The 21,479-nt window shown below is 41.5% G+C and overlaps 1 protein-coding gene across 1 annotated transcript in view; it reads right to left on the reverse strand.

The window, feature by feature from the left end:
- CSTPP1 (centriolar satellite-associated tubulin polyglutamylase complex regulator 1) overlaps positions 1 to 12,273 on the reverse strand; it is an 84,348-nt gene extending 72,075 nt beyond the window's left edge. Inside the window, exons 1-2 of the mRNA XM_051621073.1 lie at positions 12,153 to 12,273; positions 936 to 1,038 (exon numbers count right to left, since the gene is read on the reverse strand). Coding sequence (XP_051477033.1) covers positions 936 to 1,038; positions 12,153 to 12,198 — 149 coding nt within the window. The 5' untranslated portion in view covers positions 12,199 to 12,273. The remainder of the gene's footprint in view (positions 1 to 935; positions 1,039 to 12,152) is intronic.
- Between the last annotated feature and the right edge of the window lie 9,206 nt (positions 12,274 to 21,479).

The following is a 21,479-nucleotide window of genomic DNA, read 5'->3' on the forward strand; positions in this document are numbered from 1 at the left end:
CAAGAAGATATAAGGCAAGCTACCCAGTCAGTGAAACTAGCCAATTAGTCCTCATTTAGAGGTTAGATGGACAGCGATGTGCAGAAAAAAAAACAAAGTAAATAAAAAACACGAGACCTGAAACTGGTCAACTGAGAAAGAAAGCTACTACTATGCTTTGAGATCCTCTTCCACTGTTGTAGTACAGGGATTGTTCTGAAACACTCTGCACATTGATTTGCCTCAGAAAAAGATAACACAAAAGGAAGCAAGCAAGGAACGATTTTTAAATGGGCATTAAAAGTCATAAACAAATAACAACTGCAAGCACATGTATTGCCAACTGATGTTTAAAGAAGCTGCCTGGAACAGTTTTAGATATTGTGCAAGACATTATCAAGTTGGCAAAACATACAGCAATCAGCTGAGTCAACATAAATAACACTGAAGACCAGCACACAGCTTTCTCCTGCCCCCCCAATCTTTCCAGATTGTCTGTGCTAGTTATTATGTTAATTATTTAAGGACTTACACAGATTACAAGTGAGGAAGAGGCATTCCATTAAAGCATTCAACAAGACAACAATCACAAAAGGAGACAAATCAGTTCAAATCCATATTCACTAAAAGGAGTGCTGCTGGAACCAGAAGCAATTTCTGCTTTTGATACAGACAGCCCTGATCAAGGCAAGCAGAATTTGGTTTTCTATATGCTTTTAAAAGCTCTGTTCCTCAACGTGACTGCTTCACATGAATGTTTGTAATACAAGAGGTACTGAACTGAATGAAATCCATGCACATTTCTCAAACATGCTCAGGCAGCCCTTGGCTAACCCAGTGAAATCCAGCATTCACAACATAATCAGCATGTGTCCAGCTCCATTCTCCATGTACCCTGCCTGTTTCCAACAGCCCCCCTCAGGCTGGCCCTATTGGCAGCATCCTGATGTACTTACTATTCAGTGAAGAACCTGGCAATGCCATACTGGCTAGTATCTTCTCTGTTCTCCAGCAGCTGGCTCACTGCATCCTCCATATACGTGAGGACATGTCTTTGAGCTGCAAATAAAAGACAGTAAGAGACAGAAATTAGAATACAAGGGGCCTGCAAAGCCCAGAGCCTGACCAGCCTAGTTGTGTGCCTTACACAACAAGCCAAAAAGCATTTGCTCCATCAGTTGGAGAGCAGAGGTTTCATTCTCCCAGATATGGGTAGTAAAATTCCTGATCTAAATCCTGCTTTCTTTCCTAGCTACACAGAGTTAGCTGACCCTTATTTAAAATTCCCTAAGATTCTGGAAGTGAAAGGAGAAGGAGTTGTGAGACTGCCTTGCTGGAAAATACTTACTCAAGAAGATTCCTAGTCTCTGTTCTGAGTCACAGCCATTTTTCACATACAGATGGTCAATGCCATATCCATGGGGCTGTTGCAGAGCTTTAAGGTGTTCTCTGCCCCTCCCAACTTACCAAAGCCAAGTAGCTCTAAGGCTGTTCTGTAAAGGTGTTGGGTTTTTTTTATCCTAAAGGTGCAAATAAAAGCACATCTGTTTCCATACAGGCATCTGTGAATGTTCTTGGAGTGTCAGGTGGGGAACGGGTTGCAATGCCAAGAGAGATTTGTATTGCTCAAAAGTCAGTGTGACATAACTGCATAAACAAAATATAAGGAAATTTCAGAAGTGGTGGATCTGCCAGTACCCAACCACAGAATGCCACTCACTTGTAACTTCTGAGTAAAGATAGTTTGGTATGACACAAACCATTTTGCTGCTTCTACAGGGGGCAGACTGTACAAACCAAGCACTTGCCAGGGAGGAAGCAGCTCATATTTGCCCTGAGCCCCTTTGATGTTTTTGGCTAGAAACCAAATTGGAGCAACAAAGAGCTGTGTCTGGGGTGATGCGCCAGCTACCACGCAGTAGACTTTCCAAATCTACAAGTTCAACAATCAGAAGACAAGTCACAACAAACCCAGGAAAAATCATTCCTAACCTGGAAAGCACACAAACCCTGTTCCCAAAGCACACACCTCCATTCTAAACACGTATGCTACTGCACTTTTGCAAGTAGTGTCGTGTCCTAAAAAGAGCTGGAGAAAACCCTTAGGGGATATAGGAAAGGCAAATGCTGTTCTTGTTCCTTGCCAATCTGCTCTAGACTTGGCAGCATCGTCCCCACACCAGCAACTGGCCAAACTCAGACCCACATCAATATTCTTCAAATCATTTTAATTTGTGCTTAATATCCTGGTAAGCATCAAGCCTCAGCCACTTGATACACAGCATGTAAGTTCCTTTCATCTTAGTGTGGGGCAGGTGGACTTCAAGAGAGGCCCGGAAATGATTATTCCCAGTGGATACAGTGATTAAAAGTATGTATGAACATTGATTGCTATCAGGGGATTTCTCTGCCTAGAACACTTTCCAGGACAATGGTAAAATTGGTTTAGCACACCCTGGAAAATACCTTGCAGCTGATAGCTAAATGGTGAGCCAAAAGTTCAAAGATATTATCTGGCACTAAAAGATACAGGGCGTAGCTTTATTTAATTATTTTAATGCAAAGGAATACATTTAATTTATGTGAGTGATTAAAGAAAAATAGCTCTGCGCACCTGTGTCCCCTGAGGGAGGAATGAGTTGTGCAGCTCAGTCACAGGCTCAAGATAAGAGCAACTGGGCAACTTTATTTCAGCCTGTTCTTCCTCCCTCTTTACTATGCAGCCCCTCTTGCACTCAGAAACCATCTTGCCAGGCCTCTCTCGAGCTGTCAGAGGTACCAGATTAAGCCAAGAAATGGTACTAGCAGTCAGACTTGCACTCATCTCAGCCTGTAATAAACTTCCGCTCAATTGGAAAACCATTCTCAAAACCTAGTAAGGAAGTATACAATCCTCCTTTCATAGAATAGCCCCTATCAATGAAACATTTTTGTTGTTTTACTTCTCTAGACTCACTAACCTCTCCCCTAAAAGCCTACGGGGACAGACAGGCATGGTCCCACAATGCTCCACAGCACAGTGGGGCTGACCTCTACAACTAATACCTTTGAGTCTGCTCCTGGAGAATAAATTAGCTTGCAGCACAGAATTTCAGACATTTCTGTCACACTTTAAAGTGTACACAAATATAGATGGGTCACTGTGAATACAGTTGCTGGTAAAAGGATATTTCTGTTAAGCTTTCTGTTGCATGGCCTAAGGAAGCTGGCAAAGAACCTCTCTCCCTATGTCCCAGAAGGTAGGTAATAGTGTGGGGGAGGGAAAAAGTTGATGAGTGGAGAAGCTGAAAGAACACAGCACCAGCAATCTCCTTGAGAAGCATCTCTTTTTGGCTCTTCAGCTCTGTGCTGTTTTCCAGGTAGCACAGCTCACACTGCCAAACCAAATTCCAGCTCTGGCTTCCTGTTCACTGGCTGCCCAGCTCCATGGAACGGAACAAGTAGTATGTTTTATAACCCAACCAACTCTACCCTACACACGAAAGTCACAGAATAACATTTAATTTGCAGGCAGGTTCTAGCAGGCCAGAGAGGCAAAATCAAGTGCCAGGAGTCTGGTTATAGCAAAAGAGTAGTTTCATAATTTATACAAATGGTACTTTCCATAACAAACACTGGAATCATACTAGAACGTTATTTTTGCAAGCGGAGTTACAAATCCCTGAGGTCCTGTGCAAAATAAATGGGATGATTCATATGTTTTTAACAGTTTCAATCTCTTTGAAAATTCAAGGAGATGATGGTGTATTGCTATATGGGTTGCTCATATTTTTGAGGCTCACCTTCCAATAGTAAGGCAGCAAGTCAAATTCAGAATGTAAAGCCTAAATGCTCATTCAACTGTGCTATTACAGCCTGCTGTCTCTACTCATTTTCTTCCTGATAGAATTCCAGTATACTGCAGCTTCCATGCAGGAGGTATTAAAACAGGTTATCATCCTCAGTGTTTATTTGTTTATGGCTTATTGCAACAAAGGCTCTCCTCCCTACTTGTACAAACCCTTCCAAGTTAATGGTTCCTGCAACCCGTATTTGCTAAACTCTTCCCTGAAATCCCATGCAGCTACCCCAACCCATAAGTAACTGTTCCTGCCACAGTGATTTGGTAGGTGCTACTCCACTGTCAGGCAACATTTGCTACCAGGCAGCTTTCACAGAAACATCTGTTAGTGTAAGTTCACAGAGGAAACTTCTGGCAGCCCATGACCTGATGTTAAATAGATCCTGTTGCACAGAGTATCTTAATTCTTATCACTAAACCGCTAACAATGACGTTACATGTAGAGCCTCTTGTCCAATTGGTAGCAACACATACAATACAGCTTCTCCAAAGTTGACTACTACAGCCCTTGGGAGAATGGCCTCTGATGGTATACCACCACGTCCACATGCTCACACCCCACCATCACTCACACACCCAATGTTCAAAGATAATTCCACAACCAGTGCACTTCAGGGCTAAACAGCAGCTGTTCGATTTGAACCTGGCCAGACCAGGTCATATAAATCTGTAAGTATTTCTATGCAAAATGAGGATTGCATCCACAGTCAATCCACAACCTCTGAGGACTTCATTACAACAGATTAGAGAATCACAATTAATTCCATTTAGCTATAATCGCACCAAATATTTTTGCATGTGTATTGAAACAAGTAAAAATAGTCCTTTTAAAAGCTACTGAATGACTTTTTTCAATCTTCTTACGAGAACAATAAATCTGCCAATTCATACGTTTGAATACAAATATTGTAAGAATAAGTGTTGATACTTCAAATAACTTGAAGGAAAAGGAAAATTTAATGTAAATAACACCACTGCATGGAACTGAATATATGCACTGAAATTCTCAAAGTCAGAAATTCAGGAGGAAGAAAGGAAATACATGTCACATTTAAGTAAAGATATTGCAGATACAAAACATTTTTATTATCAGCAGTGCTCAGGAATGGAGAGGATTAAGACCTTGGAAGTGCCACAGTACTGTTTGTGTCACTTATGTGATACCTACTTCAGCATCTATTGGCAAGGCAATCATATTAACTACACTATCTTTGCACATCAATTTTACAACTTAGGTGCATCTCCCTAATGCAACACTGATTTGACAGATGGACCACTCGGTGGGTACGTAATTGGCTGGATGGCTGCTGTTATGGTTTGGAGACCCTGGCACAGTGTTTGACACCTATAGAGAGAGAGTCCTTAGGACCCTGAAAGGCTGGAAGGGTCAGTATTCCCACCCACTTCCCGTCACAATCTATAAAAGCCAGAGAGCCAGAACCCGTGCCCTTCTCCCTTCCTGCGCCTTTCTGCTCGCAGGAGCTGCTGCTGTTTCTTGCAGCTTCCCACGTGCTCGCTCCAGAATCCAACTGCGTCGGGTGCTGGGAGGAGCCATGGACCTCTTCCCTGGAGTGGCCTTGACTTTCCCATATCCCTACCGTCATCGAGATTGGTTTTGTATGTAAATATTTATCTGTTCTTCCCCCACGTTTTACCCTTTTACCCTGTGTTATAGTACATTTGTTTCTAGTTTAAATTTCCAAAGTCTAAGTCTCTCTTCCTTATTCCCCTTCTATCTTCCCTTGGGAGGGTGAAGGGGGGGTAATAGAGGGCAATTCTCTTCTCTGGTTTTTGGGATTCACCTTTAATGTTTAAACCAAGACAGCCACACCCAGAGCATTGTGGCCAATGGCTCAGTGTCCAAGTGAAGGCAAGTGATGAGTGGAGTTCCTCAAGGGTCTATATTGAGACCAGTGCTGTTCATCATCTTTGTTGGAGACATGGACAGTGGGCTTGAGTGTATCCTCAGCAAGTTTGCTGATGATACCAAGCTGTGTGGAGTAGATGACATCCTAGAGTGAAGGGGTTCCACCCAGAGGGACCTCGACAGGCGGGAGAGGTGGGCCAGTACCAACCTCATGAAGTTCAACAGGGCCAAGTGCAAGGTTCTTCAAAGGGGTCGGTGCAACCCCAGGCAGAAATACAGGTTGGGGGAAGAATGGCTGGAGAGCAGCCCTGAGGAGAAGGACTTGGGGGTGGTAGTAGTTGAGAAGCTCGACATGAGCCACCAGTGTGAGCTGCAGCCCAGAGAGCAACTGCATCCTGGGCTGCATCAAAACAGGTGTGGCCAGCAGGGCCAGGGAGGTGATTCTGCCCCTCTACTCTGGTCTGATGAGACCCCATCTGGAGTACTGTGTACAACTCTGGAGCCCTCACCACAGGAAGGACAAAGGAGCTGTTGTAGAGCATCCAGAGAAGAGCCACGAAGTTGATCAAAGGGCTGGAGCACCTCTGCTATGACAATAGGCTGCTGAGGGAGTTCAGGCTGTTCAGCCTGGAGAGGAGAAGGCTCTGGGGAGACCTTATAGTGGCCTTCCAGTACCTGAAGGGGCCTGCAGGAAAGCTGGGCAGGGGCTTTTCACTAGAGAGTACAGTGATAGGACAAGGGATGAGGGTTTTAAACTGAAAGAGGGGAGATTTACATTAGAATCAGGTAGAAATTCTACACCATGAGGGCAGTAAGGCACTGGAATAGGTTGCCTGGGGAGGTTGTTGATGCCCCCTCCTTGGAGGTGTTTAAGGCCACGTTGGATGAGGCTTAGTGCAGCCTGGTCTAGTGTGAGGTGTCCCTGCTCATAGCAGGGAGGTTGGAACCTGATCATCCTTAAGGTCCCTTCCAACCTTAACCATTCTATGATTCTATTATAAGAAGCTTCTCTTCCCAACAAGTTTGCCTTTTCTAAAGGCAGAGAGGAAAACCTGAAGATAAGTATATCAGCACACTTTCCAAGAAGTGATACTGCATGTCATACTTGAAAGGAATAACACATACGGGATGGCCAGAAGAGGCAATAAAAATAGCAGCAGATGCTGCAAAATCAAGTGCACCAAACAAGGTGAAGAAAGAGTATGACTTGAATAAATTGGTATAGGATAGTAAAACACATCACATACCTTTTTTAAGGAAGCAGCAGAACAGAGCCCTACAGTAGAGGCAAGTCTTTGTTTATCAAATTATTATAAAATCAGCCAGCTATGTTATTGCTCAGATCTTCATGAGAGATGACTTCTGGAACATGAACTGTCTACCAAAACATTTTTGTTCTGTATGCACATAAGAGGGTATTTAGTTTTGGGTTTTTTTATGGCTGGTTCTTTCCTGGCATAACTGAATATGTGGAAAAATCAGAAGTGGGAATTCCTGGATAGTAAGACCAGTTTTTGTTAATGATTTGCCTCCTCCTCAGCTAAAGTGCCAAAAATACACACTATTTGATGCACTTAACATGATGATTAATTTCAATAATCAGAAGTTCAAGAGCATAACAAGCTTTAATGTATTTGAAACATTTCTGGCATTTTAAAATCTCTACAAGTAGATAAAGTAACAGCTAAATAACCTTTCAGTATTTATTCTAAATTGGAGCTTAATTAAGGACATTGCTGTATTACGCACATTGGAAAGACATTTTTAGTAACACAAAACCAATTTCATGCAAATATTACCAAAAAATAGTGATGCAAGAAGGAATTAGTAAGGATACAAAACTGCAAGAACAAGATAATGTCAACTATGGAAGCTTTTCCTGCATTAATGGTCTTTCAGGATGCTCTTTTTAATGTTTTCAGTTATCATGTAAACAAAACACCTACTGTACAGCTGTAGTTCCTTCCAGCTTTGCACAGTTTCCCAGTGTAGTTCCCTAGTAACCCTCAAAAAAACCTTTTTGAAGGACAGAATATGTAATGAAGAACGAGCAGACCTTGTCATACCAGAAATAACACCATGATGCAAGACGTGCTGTTACTCAAGAACACATGCTAAGTGGCGACACAGCACAACTCTATCACATTATGTAGCTTCACAGTTTCAAAACCACTTTCAACAAAAAAATTAAGAAATGTTTCAGTTTATAATTTAATCTTGACCATAAATGAACATTTGTTTCAAACAATCAGCATAATCACAAAACGTGACATTGTACTCTTTCAGTTTGCACTCCAAAGGTTGCACAAAGACTGACTTAATTGTCCAAGACCCTCCAGCAGACCACTTCCTGCAAGATGTCCTACAGCTGCTAGAAACCACCACCATGCCAATGCAAAATTGTTGAGCTATCATGTTTGTGGTTTGGGGTTTTTTTAAATAAATCTGAATTTATGCAGTGGAGTTAACATTGTGGAAGTAATTGACAGTCCGGCTTGTTTTAAGGGCATTAAGTAGCCTACTGGTTCCCTATCTATTCATACTCAAAAGCAGGTCTCCATACTCTTCAGTTCTGGAAATCTACCTTGATGAGAATCAGATTTCACCTGTTACCTTTCAAGTTAAGGTGGAAGTCCTGCAGTGCAACAGAGGATGAAGCCTCCATCCTTTAGGGAAAGTACTAGACTGATTCTAAGAAGATTCAAATGCATCTTAACATTTCTAAAAGCAAACTCCTACACATCAGCTGGGAAGTCATGCATATTCCATAGCATAGTTATCCTATCTGTACAACAGAGAAGGAAATAAAAATAAAATTTTAAAAAGCATTTTCTTATCTTTTTAGACAACAAGCCCTTACAGCCAGAGTGCCTCACAGAAGGAGTATCTAGAGTAAGAAGAAGACTCAGTGTCAGCTGAGATGTCTGGATAACAAAGTAACCTACACATAGATTATGCTGTTAAAGGAAAACAACTGCACTTGGACTTTCCATCTCAATGTCTTAAGACTGTTCAGAAGAGTAAATCCTAGCTATCTGCAGAGTCTCTACTCAGCTGAAGTTCTCTGCTGTGAGCTACTCAGTTCTGCAAAAGAATGTTCTTTCTACTCATGAAGCCTGAGACCCTGGATGAGAGATGAGGAAACATGACTGTGTTTGTAGCACTTAATAGCCCTATCCTTTACTGATAAGGCACTTCTCTAACAGAGTGTTTATGTTTTTACATGTCTTACATTGGCAAAGAAGAAAAGAAAGAACATCCTGGAGTCGGGGAGTAGAGTGGAGGAGAATCCAGAGAAAAATAACATTTCAGAAATTTGCAATAATCTACTATTTCTTATCCATAACAGGAAAGAGGAGAGGGAATACAATGTGAAGCTTCAGAAGACAGCTGTATAAGCAGAACAATACACTAAGTGCTCCACTGCCTGCTATAAATAACTGAGCAATCACCAGTTATTAAACCATAATGAGGAAGGCATGGAAATGTGTCTCAAATAGGCCTCATTTTGCCTACTGTATTTTCAGTCTCATCTGTCAAATAAGAAACACATTTTCATCACTATCCCCAAACACTAAATGTTGTTTGTTGAGTGAAAATGCTTTTTTAAATGTCCTGCTTGTTACAATAATATCTCCACTGTAGCCTTTCTGCCAAGTCCACAGACTCCATCTCCTTGTCCTATTGAATGAATATCAGTAATCTCTGTTCTTCTTCCTACTGTTTCACAACCACTGTGGATAAGATACATTGCTCTGATTTTATTTTCCAGGAACTTCACCGTACCACAGCTTTAAAGTTATTTTTCTTCCTAAGTGAATGTTTAATATTTCCCTGTTCAGTTCTATTTTAACTGACAGCTGCTTTTCTTTTTCTCTTAGCATCAAAACTGGATATGGAAGAGTCACCCCCAATGGGAGGGGGAGGTGTGAAAAAAAGTAATGTTATTTTGGCCACTCATATTATTTGTTGGCCTGGTTTTGGAATTGAAAAAAAGAAAAAGGGAAAAAGAGGTTAGGTGAAGCTCACCCATTCCAGATCAGGAAAGACAATGCCATCTGACCTGAAAGAGTTAGAGAATACCTTATATGGCAGCTTGGGGCAACCCCAACTTCAGAACGAAACTACAGAAAATGAAACTTAACACAACCAGTTACAAACCCACATCAGACAAGCATAAGACTTTGATGCACACAACAGCACAAATCCAAAGGATGATGATTTCAGAATGCCAGGTCAATGTATAAAATATAAAAGCATCTTGTGAAAACGTACAGGCAAGCGTGTTTACTTGGGGGGGAAGAGTTGGGTTTTGGGAATTTTGTTTGTTTTAGCCAATTTTCTCCTGCTAATACACAGTTCATTCAGTTGGAACTGTCAGCAGTTTGGTAGTTTCAAAGTCTCACAAAGACAAAAACATAACTGTAGGCAACATTTACAGCTAATAACAACATCATTATGCAGCTGGCTCTTTTTCCCTCTAATAGACAACAGATACTGCAACTTAAACAGAAGGACATCCTAAGTGATCAACAGAACAGGCTCTTACACAAGGTACTGCTCAACCTGACATGCTCACCTGTGTCTTTTTCTGACCCCAATGCAAATGAAAAGGGAATGGTAGATCAGCACGTGGAACAGAGATAAAAGGAGGGTCAATTTAAGTAGGTTAATAAATTTGCTTGCACCTAACAACCTAACAACCTCTTAGAAGTCTTATTTCTTAGCTTCAGGTGTGAAAGAGAAAACTGGTCTATTCTTACACTTGAAGAATTTTTAGTCTGCTTCTTAGATTGCTTTGAGTGATTCAGTCCTCACTGACTAGTTTTACATTACTAGAAGTTAACTGCCTACTTCATTAAAAACAATTAAATGAACCTAAAACCCAGTTGGCTCATTAAAAAAAAAAAAAAAAAAGAAAAGAAAAATAAATTTTGCAAGTTTTAGCCTATAGCAACTGGAAAAGTTATGAGTATCTCAATGTGTAGTTTGAAAATGCTGACATAATGTGATAAAGTAGCAAAAAATCAAAGGGTGGATCTACATGGCACACTGCAATATTGTTCTCAAATACTCGAATTAGCTCCAGAACTGGAAGTCGGCAAGAAGAACTTGAAGCACAGTGAGTCTCCTAAGAATCACCTCGAACAGAGCACTGAACAAACTCTTATTTCTGCTTTGAGTTTCCCTAACACAGAATAGCATTACAGTTACATGGGTACGCACAAAGTACCTTACCAGTAGCCCAGCAGTAGTAGCACTAATAGATTCTACTCTAGAGATTTATTAGATCACTTCTTTGCTTAACTACTTCACCTGCCTTTAGTGCAATTATGTGCTTTGAAAGAAGAGTTGGATCCCTCCTCAGTGACACTATTGCTAGGCTAAAAACACTAAGCTCTTACAGTCTCCTCCCTGCAAGACAGGATTTCCATTTACTGGAAGCCAGCAGTGCTTCTCTAGTCTTGCTCCATTTTCGCTTACCAGAGGCAGCAAATTCATGATGGATCAAGTAGCACAAATCTATCTGTGCCATTTCTTACCCTTCCTTGTACAAGAAAGCTACAGTAAATTATGTATACCTTTATAACAGTTATTACCAAACAGCCTCTTGGGCCTAGAAAATAATGGCTGAAGAGTTTCACTTCAAAAATACTGTCTTGAACACATTCCAAATGCTTACTACTTGTAATTAATCTCCTCTTTAGCAATTAAATGAAGTCATATTGATATTATTCCATCCTAATTATTTTTGACACATTAACACCGAATCACGTTGCTTCTTAGTCTCCTGGAACATCAAACAGTAAAACAAACCAAGAGCCAGCTTAAAAGGATGTAGTCTGTAAGGGAGCAGCTATGTTAGAAGTTAAATGAATTCAATTTAATGTGGAAACATTACCAACATCACCTTATTTCAGAAGAAAAACTGACACTCAAACCATCTCCCAACTTAAGAGCAGCACTCCTTCCCATGCTGGGAAATGAGCATAAAATAAAGTTGCTCACATAGATCTCTGAGCAGAACAAGTTGGTACCTAGGGCTAAACGAGGCTGCAGTCCGTCACAGAGCAGCTGGACCGTACCCGCCTCTCCTCGCACCGTGTCCAAGGAGACAGGGGAGGGGCCGCAGCTCACCCCCCTCGGGACCACATCCCAGGGCACCGGGGGAACAGCTCCCTGCGCCCAAGGGATCCCGCAGCCCTCCCGCCCCAGGGGGGCACCCGAGAAGCAGCGCCCGTCGACACTGACCTGCAGCCGAGGGGGCAGGCACAGAGTCACTCGGCCCCGCCGGGCCCGGCCCAGCCGAGGGGGCAGGCCGCGGGCCTCAGGCCGCTCGCCGCCGTCCCCGGGAAAGTCGGGCCGGGCCGCAGCGACCCCCGGCCTCGCCAAACCCCCCCCACGCCGGGCCACAGCACACCGAGGGGATCGGGCCCTCGGGCGCGGCGGCTCCCCGCTCCTCACCCAGGTACTCGGGCCCCGGCAGCGAGAGCCGCTCGGGGCTCAGCATCCTCCCGGCGCCGCCGCTCCTTCCCGGTTGCCGTCCGTTTCCAAGGCTCCCGACGCCGGCAGCGCTCAGGGCCGGCGCTGCTCGGCCGCTCGCCCGGCTGGGAACACGCCCCGCGCCGCCAGCGTTCCGCGCCCGACACCGCCCAGGCGGGCTGCGCTGCACGGCCTCTGCTCCCGCCCCGCCGTCCCTGAGTGGGGACCTGGCAGCGGGACCTGGCAGCCGAGCCGGTCTGCACAGGTCAGGGGCTGCGGGCAAGGCGGGGAGGCCATGAGGGACCTCGTGGGAAGGGTCTCTGGGGGAGCGTGGTGACATGGCGGCCTGGCCGCGAGGAGGGGGCCATGGGTGACATGGTGGCCTGGCCGTGAGGAGGGGGCCATGGGTGACATGGCAGCTGTGAGGAAGGGGCCATGGGTGACATGGAGGCCTGGCCGTGAGGAAGGGGCCATGGGTGACATGGCGGCCTGGCCGTGAGGAAGCGACGGTGGGCACACCTGGGCCGTGTGCTCCAGGGCCGAGGGGCACCTGCGAGGCAGGAAGGCTAGTGAAGCTGAGAAGCCAAAATGGCATGAGGAGATGAATGTGTGAAGTCATTCTGGTTAGATGGAGGTTGGAAATCAGAAGGTGCCTCATGATGTTGGGAGCCACTGGGATGACAGCTGTGGAGGCAAGATGCTGATTTGATGGTGCATAGTAATAAGTTAATAAGGGGTGCTGTGTTGCACCTTTGTCCTAGGGAGCAGGGACTGAACAGGGTGACCAAGGAGGTCCCTTACAACCGTGCCTTTCTGTACCACTCTTTTTCCTTTTTTTGCAACCCTTGTGCTCTGTAGAGGGAAGTGTGGGGAGCATCAGGATCATCCTTGGTTCACATGAAAATAGCAGAAAAGTCCTGAGCCACAGGGCTCTTTCTGTTCTTGTCTGGGAATGGCCCTTGTGTTGGAGATACAGAAGAGGCAGAACTCTTCACATGGCTGGAATCAGCCCTGCTAGACTCTTCTTCCCTAGAAGCAGATGGGACTAGAATCCCCAAGTTCTTTTGCAATTTATTGTATCACTGTTAGAAAAATCCCAGTCCAGGATGTAATCCCAAAAGCTAAAAAAAAAAAAGGACTGGAGGTGGTGTCAAATAACAGAAATTAAATAAACAGCTTGTGCATGCATATAACCTGCCTCTATTCCAATGGAGGAAAGAGTTGAGTGTGACTGTTTGCAACTCAACTTGTATCTACACACTCAGAGGACAAACCACAGTTAAAACAGGCAAACAGGATGTTATAATTTACCTATTCATATCCCCACAAAATTTCCTGGACCACTCCACTGTATTTTATTTGTTCTGTCTTTAAAAGGTTATGGCTTACATAGAAATAGTTCAAAGGTGGGCAGGGACACTAATTCAGGAAGCAGACAATGAGACACTTCAGTAGGAAGAATGATTGGAAAAACATAAGTTTGTCTTAAAAAGGATAGGCATAACCTATTCAATTATGTTATCTAAAGTGATTTGTGCTACAATGAAGCTCATTAAAAATGCATATTTGTTCAGTTCTGCAGTTTGTGCCTTTGGTTATAGCCTATAAATGTAAATATGGGGTGTTTTTATCATAGATACAATTAGATTGTAGAATACATAGATACAAAATATTTTGGAGGCCAGAAATTCAGCACAATTTAGAAAGGAAGTAGGTGTTTTCAAGTAGTGTAAGAAAACTCAGTATTGTATTGTTCTATGTAAAAGCATAGGGGGAAAAAAGTGCGCAACATCTGTAGGAGTATGAACTGTCCTGCTTCAGAGTGAAGCCAATTATCTGACTAATGAAGTTTTGGAAAACATTTTTCCTTACATGATGTCTGTTCCATAACTGTTTGCTTTAGGTTTTCACTGGGGTATCTGGTTCTAGGCCACTGTTGAAGAGGAGAAATAGAATTTGATAGAACCCTTATGATCACTAGGTTTAAGAGGACAGTTCCTCCACTTTTAAAACTAGTGTCAAGATCTCTACATCCACAAGCAATCCTTTATCATCAGCCAGGCAGTTTCACTGGTGTCCAAATCAAAAAGCCTTCCTCTCCCACATGGCTGGTCAGTTGAGCTGATAGGAGCCTTCCACCGGTTGTGCGCTGTTTCTTTTTTTTTGTTCTTTAAATTGTTTCTGTAAACCACAATTTATCCTTGGTCAATATCTGGATCACTCATTTACAAGAGGCCTTTAAAGTCCAGTTTTAAATGTTGCATTCTAATATTTCTATTTTTTCTTCTCTGTGGGATTTTTTTTTCTTGTTACTCTTTGGTCTCTATGGGTTGGACTTTATTATTTCCTTTAAACCAGCTAAGGGAATCCTTTTGGACACCGAGCCCATTTGTGGTTGTAATAATGATAAGTTTCAGTAGTACTGGCGCCTGACTGTTAACGACTTAAAGAAAACTGTATAAAAACAAGATGTAGTTTCTGGAGCTATTTATAGACTTCCCTGTTTACTATTATTTCTCTCTGGGCTTGCCAGCGCCAGGATTAGGTGACATAACAGGTCAGCTGCAGCACTCACCTGCTCTAACATTCAGGACCTGAAAAGGGAGAATTACTGCCAGTCTGACCATAGCTATTAAGTTTGTTTTCCCATATTGATTTGAGGACCCTAGACTAGTGCATTTTAATAAATTGAGAAGGCTTTTCTGGGTCACTGGAAAATATTTGCAAGGTTAATAGCTGCCATAAGAGGGACAAACCTAATGGGGGCTTTAATGTTCTTTTGGACCCAGCTGGAAGAATGATGGTGAAAAAACATATTTTTCTTTGTCACAACCCTTTAGTAGATTACCAGGGGTACAGGACTCACTTCAGGGCAAGCCTGTGGAGTACAGTTTTAGAGTCACTATCTACTCCAGGAATCATGGTGGTACTTGCCTGTCTTAAATCAAATTGCTGAGTTTCGCCTACCAGGTACATTTGGGAATCCAAATCAGTCTTTCAAGAAGGATCAGTTGGGCTACATTGATACATTTTGTGCACACCCTCATTCAGAGTTAAAGTGACCTTGGTTTGATTTAACTTAATTCACTTGAAAGTGTGGTTTAAGTAGGCTTTCAGAAATCATACCTTTATGTAAATTGGACTAATTTACTTGAGTAAGAGCCCATGGGACCACCACTATGAAAACAGTCAGTGGTATAATTTAAGTTATGTAATGAAAGAAAATTTCTTTATGTTATGATGCATGGACTGGAAAACTCTGTGTCAGTTTTGTAAGTTTTTCAGCAATTTAGCTTAACTCAGATACGTTTTCCTTCATTCCCACATCCTTGGTCCCCACTATGTTAATTGCTTAGCTTACTCTTTGCTAGGTTTATGTTCACCTTCCTAAATGATACTATCAGTGTTGAGCTTAAATATTTTCTTTTTATTAACCAAAGTTCTCCTGAGAAACAGCTCCTCTTTCAGAGAGAGTATTATATAGAATAATAAACAGGAGCAGATATCAAGCAACAAATTCCAGAGGAAATGCCTTGTTTTAAACAGACTGAACCATTTTGTCTGGCTTCTATTACTTTTTCTTGGAATGAAATGTTTTATGTGCTTAGAATTTTAACAATTATTGCTAAAGTAGTTACAATGAAACCTAGATGCATTGGAGGAAACTTTTTTTTTTCTTCAGGTGACAGTTGGAAATGCCATTGTTTTAAGCATTACTACTACAATGTACAAAGAACTAGGCTGTGTGCAGTCTTCTGTCCTGTTCCATCTGAATTCTATGAAATCAATGTCAGCCAATTTCACAGAAACATTAGGAAAATGTCTCTAGGCTTCCTTGTTCGTCGTTTGAGAGTCCAAAGCCTTGTCCTGTTTTGAAGCTGTTAGCTAAGCTCCTGTTCTGTGCAGGGCAGCTTTTGGGGATTTGGTGGTGCTTTGTATTTTTGAGGCTTCCCATGCATTAGCTGGCTGAACTTTACCTAGTATATGAGAATTAATAAAATTGCAGGTGTGATAACAAAATATGTTTCGCTTAAGATACCCAATAAACAAATCATACTGAGAAAAAAAAAAAGTTAATATTATTTATGTAAATTATTGGAAATCTTGTAAGTGAAATTAGGATTCTATTATGCAAGACATTTTAAAAATCAATGACACTGAAGCTGGATGATTCCTTTATGAGTCAGTTACAAACCCATAAAACCTCCCATTAAGTTTCTGAGTTCATAATTATTTTTATGAATTATGAAAAAACTCTCTAAACACATGCACTTAAAATAAGATTACCTTAAATAAAAAGGTCAGCCAAAATCACAATTAAATTATGTGATGAAATCTGTATTTTCATGTTTTTGATTCCTCTCCTGGTTGGTGAGGAGACTTTTACTGACTGAGTACTTCTAGTGCGTATCCTAATCTGAGCCTTCCCAAGGTGAATGAATTATTTATCTGGTTCACATGCAGCACAGTATTTTCACACAACGAGTAAACCAATCATTGTCTTCCAAGAAAGCAGTATTACTACCAGTTTACCTCTTCAGGTAAGACCTAGGCAAACAGATGGGACTTACATTGTTCTTTAAGACTGACGGATTCACAAAGTTTCTCAATCCTAACATCTGCCACAAGATTAAGTCTTGAAACAACTGTGTTTTCCAGCTAGTGATAGAATGTGACAACAGCAGCAACCCTTTTAAGTAGCCAGCATTTGTTCCACCAAAGGGCTTAAATTTGACACCTGTAGTTGTACCTGGAAGTCGTAAGTCAAGAATATACTTACCTGGTGAGATGTCATAAGCATGCAGGAAACTGTGCTGTGAACATAATGCCATTATAATTTATTTTTTATTTACTAGTTTAGCTGCATTTTAATCTGGATTGCTGAGATTTTATTTTTTCCCTTGACCTGGTAGACAGAAAGAAAGTAAGCAGAGATCTGATCTAATTTGGAGGTCTCTCTGTATTATGAGCTTTATGTCCACCTAAGGATTTAGGTCCAATCAAGTTCCATGATCCTGGTGTTTTGAATGAAAGTTGTAAGGATAAAACACTTGAAACATTCTTCTACTCCTCAGTCATAGCAGTACTTCTAAATTCTGGGTAATCTGCTTATTAGAAGAAGGAATATTATTATGACAGTTTCTGTTGCTTATGGGGGCCACATCTTCATTTTAAAACCAAGGGTAGCTGTAAGTTGTATGATAGATTCCTGGCATGTATTAAATGCACTGTCCAAATTCTGGTCGTCTTTGAGCTTAGTGTTAGTGAGCAAAGTTGGCTTTTTTGTAAGTGCACACTGTTGAAAGCCTCTCCTTCAGGTTTTGATCCCATTATCTTGTCAGGAAGGAAAGGACAACATCTTAAAAAGTGCTTAAGTACCAAGCAAGTGACCCTTCTCTGCTGGAATGCCGCCCACTAATGATGCAGAGAAGAAAAACAGCCATTTCTGGCAGAGTTTGCAGGATCTCTCATGCCAAACAAAGAAGTCTAAAATGCCTGGTAAAAATAAATATCGCTATGAAATTCTGGCACAGGAAATATTTCTGACAGCCAAGGCTTAGCTCATCCCGGGGGGTAACCCAAGAAGGGCTGCAATTTTCATTCTTCATTCCTACTCATCAAATGTTCCTTGCAAACTTAAGCTGCCAGACTGTTATCTATTAAACCAGGTGTCTGTGTTAGAAAATTTTAATAAGTAAATGGCTCTGTGTGTGCAAGAGAGAAGGCAAATCTATGTGTGGGTGAGCTTTTGCTTCTTGGGCTGAAGTGAAGCAGTAACTGATGGCTATACTGGCCAGCACTTTTGGTCAAGGTATATAACTTTCTCTGTGCAGTACAGAGATTCAGTACAATCAAAATACTCTGAAAATATTTTGTCTTATAAAATCTACATGGAAAAGCAAGTGAGAGAAGCAAGGAAAAAAACCAAACCAAAACAAAAATGAAAGAAAGAGGAGATCACATATATAAAAATACAGAATTCTTGCAAAACAGTCCTTAGTTTTGCTTGTGAGGTACACAAAAATGACCCTGAGCATTTATTAGGGCTGTTGTGAGAGAGTGCTGTGGAACACTGCAGCTATGCAAGAGCTGAAGTCAGTGTTGTTTTAGTGAAAGCACACTCTGGTTTCCCAGTCATTCACTCTGTAATAGAAGAGGATGAAGTGATGAATGGTCTTTCCTTTCCACTAAATAATACTCGAAGTGTTTTCAAGACTGACATTGTTGTGGAGTCACTAGAATAGAAGATAGATACCAGAAGATGATCTAATGGTTGGAGTACTTTGGAAGAGAAGTTGAGGAGCAGTGGATGAGAGATGGAAAGAGTAGTATGCAAATCACTTGCTGAGAGAGAAGATAAGCCACAGGAGACTGAAACAGCAAATTAAGATCATGGCAATTAATTCTAAATGAAAGAGAGGGAACATGGAACATTTTCAAGAGTATATTAGCAAATTAATACATTAATTTTTATCTGAGGAAAGTATTTAAATTTCTCATTTGATTTGTTAACTTTATCATGCTAGTTTCTAAAACACAGCAAAACGGATTGACCGTTCCGCATTTGAAACTGAAAACATGTTAGATAGTAAAAAAACATCCTTTAGGTTCCAAGTCTTTAATGTTAAACTTTACACAGTGTTAGTGAAAGAAGAGTCTCTTCTTGAACGCTTAAAGCTTAAATGTGGATCAGAGTTTCTCTCAAAACTCTGTGCCTAGAGTCCACTTCTAATATTTACTGAGGATACTCTAAGTGTGCTCTAAGTTATGTGAAATAGAAACCTTCAGTCTCTGTGACAAAGCTTTCACTGTGCATTTAAAGCATGGTTATGTGTTTGCTGAAGTCACTAATAAAGTTTCATCAACTCTGCTGACCTAGAATGAAGCATAAATGGAAATGCAATACACAAACCCCCATTACCTTCAACTCTCAGAATGCTAATATTATGTTAATATGCTTAAGTATTCTAAAATCACAATGACATTGACACGAGTTTATGTGGCTAGGAGGGAGGTTGGACTTGCATGCCTATGTGTGGGTGGCTGATCTCAGACTCATGTGGAGGGTGTGTGCACCTCTGGATCTTGCTCCCACCTGTGCCTTTATTCAGGTCTCAGTGCTAGTAAGAAGCAATTAATTTGTTCCCTCAGTCACATTTATCAAGAGCTAATATGAGAAAGGGAGAGGTGTTAAGAGGCGTCTCTGATTCAGCCGCCTGATAGGGAAGCAGATGGTTGACATGTCGTATCTCTTATCAGACTTCAGGTTTTTATCTTGTGCATGCTGGCAGTACTTGCCTAACCCATCATGCCAGTAAAGTATTAGAACTGAATCATCTTCAAGAAAGAAAACACTCTTTATCTGTCTACATTTTTACATGTCAGTCATCTCCATAGTGGCAGGGCTTCTGCAAGCAAGAAGGGTTTGTAGGCTTAGGGAAAAATATGTTTATGTCTTTCACATCTATTCCCATGACTGTTTGTTTCTCTTATGGGCCCAGTTCATGTATTCTAGTTTTTTTGAAAAAGGAAAGCTCAGCCCATCAAAGATATTCCAGATAGCAAGACATAAGGACACTTTTCTTTCTGGTTGTGTGATTGATTTCTACTACAAGCATTTAATGTGAATGCAGAGACCATTGATGACAAACTACATTAATAGCTTGAAGTCAAAGAAATATACAAGTCTTCAGTCCTTTGAAGAATGCTTCTCTGTGCAGTCATAACTTAATTTAGAATCCATAACTTGCCACTTAGCCATTTGAATGTGTTTGGAGAATAAAGGTGGTTAGGCCTCTGTCTTCAAACTGAATTCTTCTACAGCTACCTTTGAAAAGAACATTTTCCTTTTATGGTCTTTTCTTTTTTTCCTGTGCCAGTCAAAGTATTAAACTGTGCTGTTCCTAAGGCTAGGCCATAGGCTACCTTTGCAATGCAGACATTGTGCAAGACCTGGGTAATTGCCATTTCACTGCAGGGAGGAGTCCCATCAGGAATTGAAGAGGCTGTATTTGCATTATTTTTACATAGAGGATGTACGGGAACCAGCAAAAGGAGAAGAACCAGCTTGCAAGACACCCAGGAAGAACTACCATCTCAAAGAAAACATGAAGAAAAGTTTGGGTTTTTTCCTTAGTTTGAGAGTCAATTTACTGAGTTGATTTTTTTTTTTCCCCAGAGTGGAAGGTTGAGCAGCCTAGCAAGTTGGCTTCAGTCCCACCTACCAGACACAAAAAAAAAGCACAACAGGGAGAAAGGTGTCAGGTAAATCTGCACTTTGGTCATTACATTACAAAGGGCCATTTGCAAGTTTCTTCCTATCTCAGCTTCTGAATGGAGCCATTTAGTGGTTTTGCTGTTCTGCACTGCAAAATAGAATTCATGGTGGTCCAAGAATTGATGACAAAGTTTCAAAAAATACATGTGCAATTGGAATGCTTAGAAGACCCCAGATAAATTAAAGGTGAAGTAAATGAAGTAACACATAAGCTCTGGCTTGTTAGCCTGAATTTTATTTTGTTGTAATTTAAAAACTGTGGTAATGCTACAGAAGATGGCACATGGATTGGTGTTTTGTTAGTAGTAAGTGGGCAGTAACTTGAGAAACACCATAAAGGAGAGTACTGACAGGACTTGAATGTTTATGACATCTCTGAGCACGTGTACACAGTAGCAGTGCCACTGCTTAGAAAACCTCAGGGAAGGCAACAAAGGAAAAAGTGGTAACATGAAATACAAATCAATGCTAAAATTTCATTGAATATATTTAACGCAGAGACCATGATTTACAAACTAGGTCACCAGCTGGGAAAGTTGTAGGTCCCTCAGCTCTTTAGAAAATTAAACTGCTTCTTTACATGTCAAAAAGTGAATTTGGAGGCGCAACTGTATAACTGCATCTCCCTACATATGGGTAAAATCTTGACATTTAACTTACCTGATGTTCCAAGCTTCTTCCTCTTTGGTTCACTAGTCATACTGAAGAGGGAGCCAATGAGGGTAATGTAGCAGTGGAATAATGATAGAAATTAAAAGGGCTATTGGAAAATCCCATAGTCTGATAGCACAGAACCCATGATTTTTTCTTGAACCTAGGGCTCTGATGGGTACAATTTGCTATTTACCCAGCTTTTCTGTATAGTTAGTGGAATTCATTAGTGATGCAGAATTTGATGAAGCCAGAGTGCAGAGTTTGTAAATATTTTTCTTGTTAAGAGTTTTCTGAATTACATCCGTTGTGGAACTTAGGTTTGGGACGGGTCGCAAAAGACCACCTAGTCCAGCCTGCGCTACATCAAGGCCATGAAG

The sequence above is a fragment of the Apus apus genome, chromosome 5 (assembly GCF_020740795.1).
Source record: "Apus apus isolate bApuApu2 chromosome 5, bApuApu2.pri.cur, whole genome shotgun sequence".
NCBI classification, from domain to species: Eukaryota; Metazoa; Chordata; class Aves; order Apodiformes; family Apodidae; genus Apus; species Apus apus.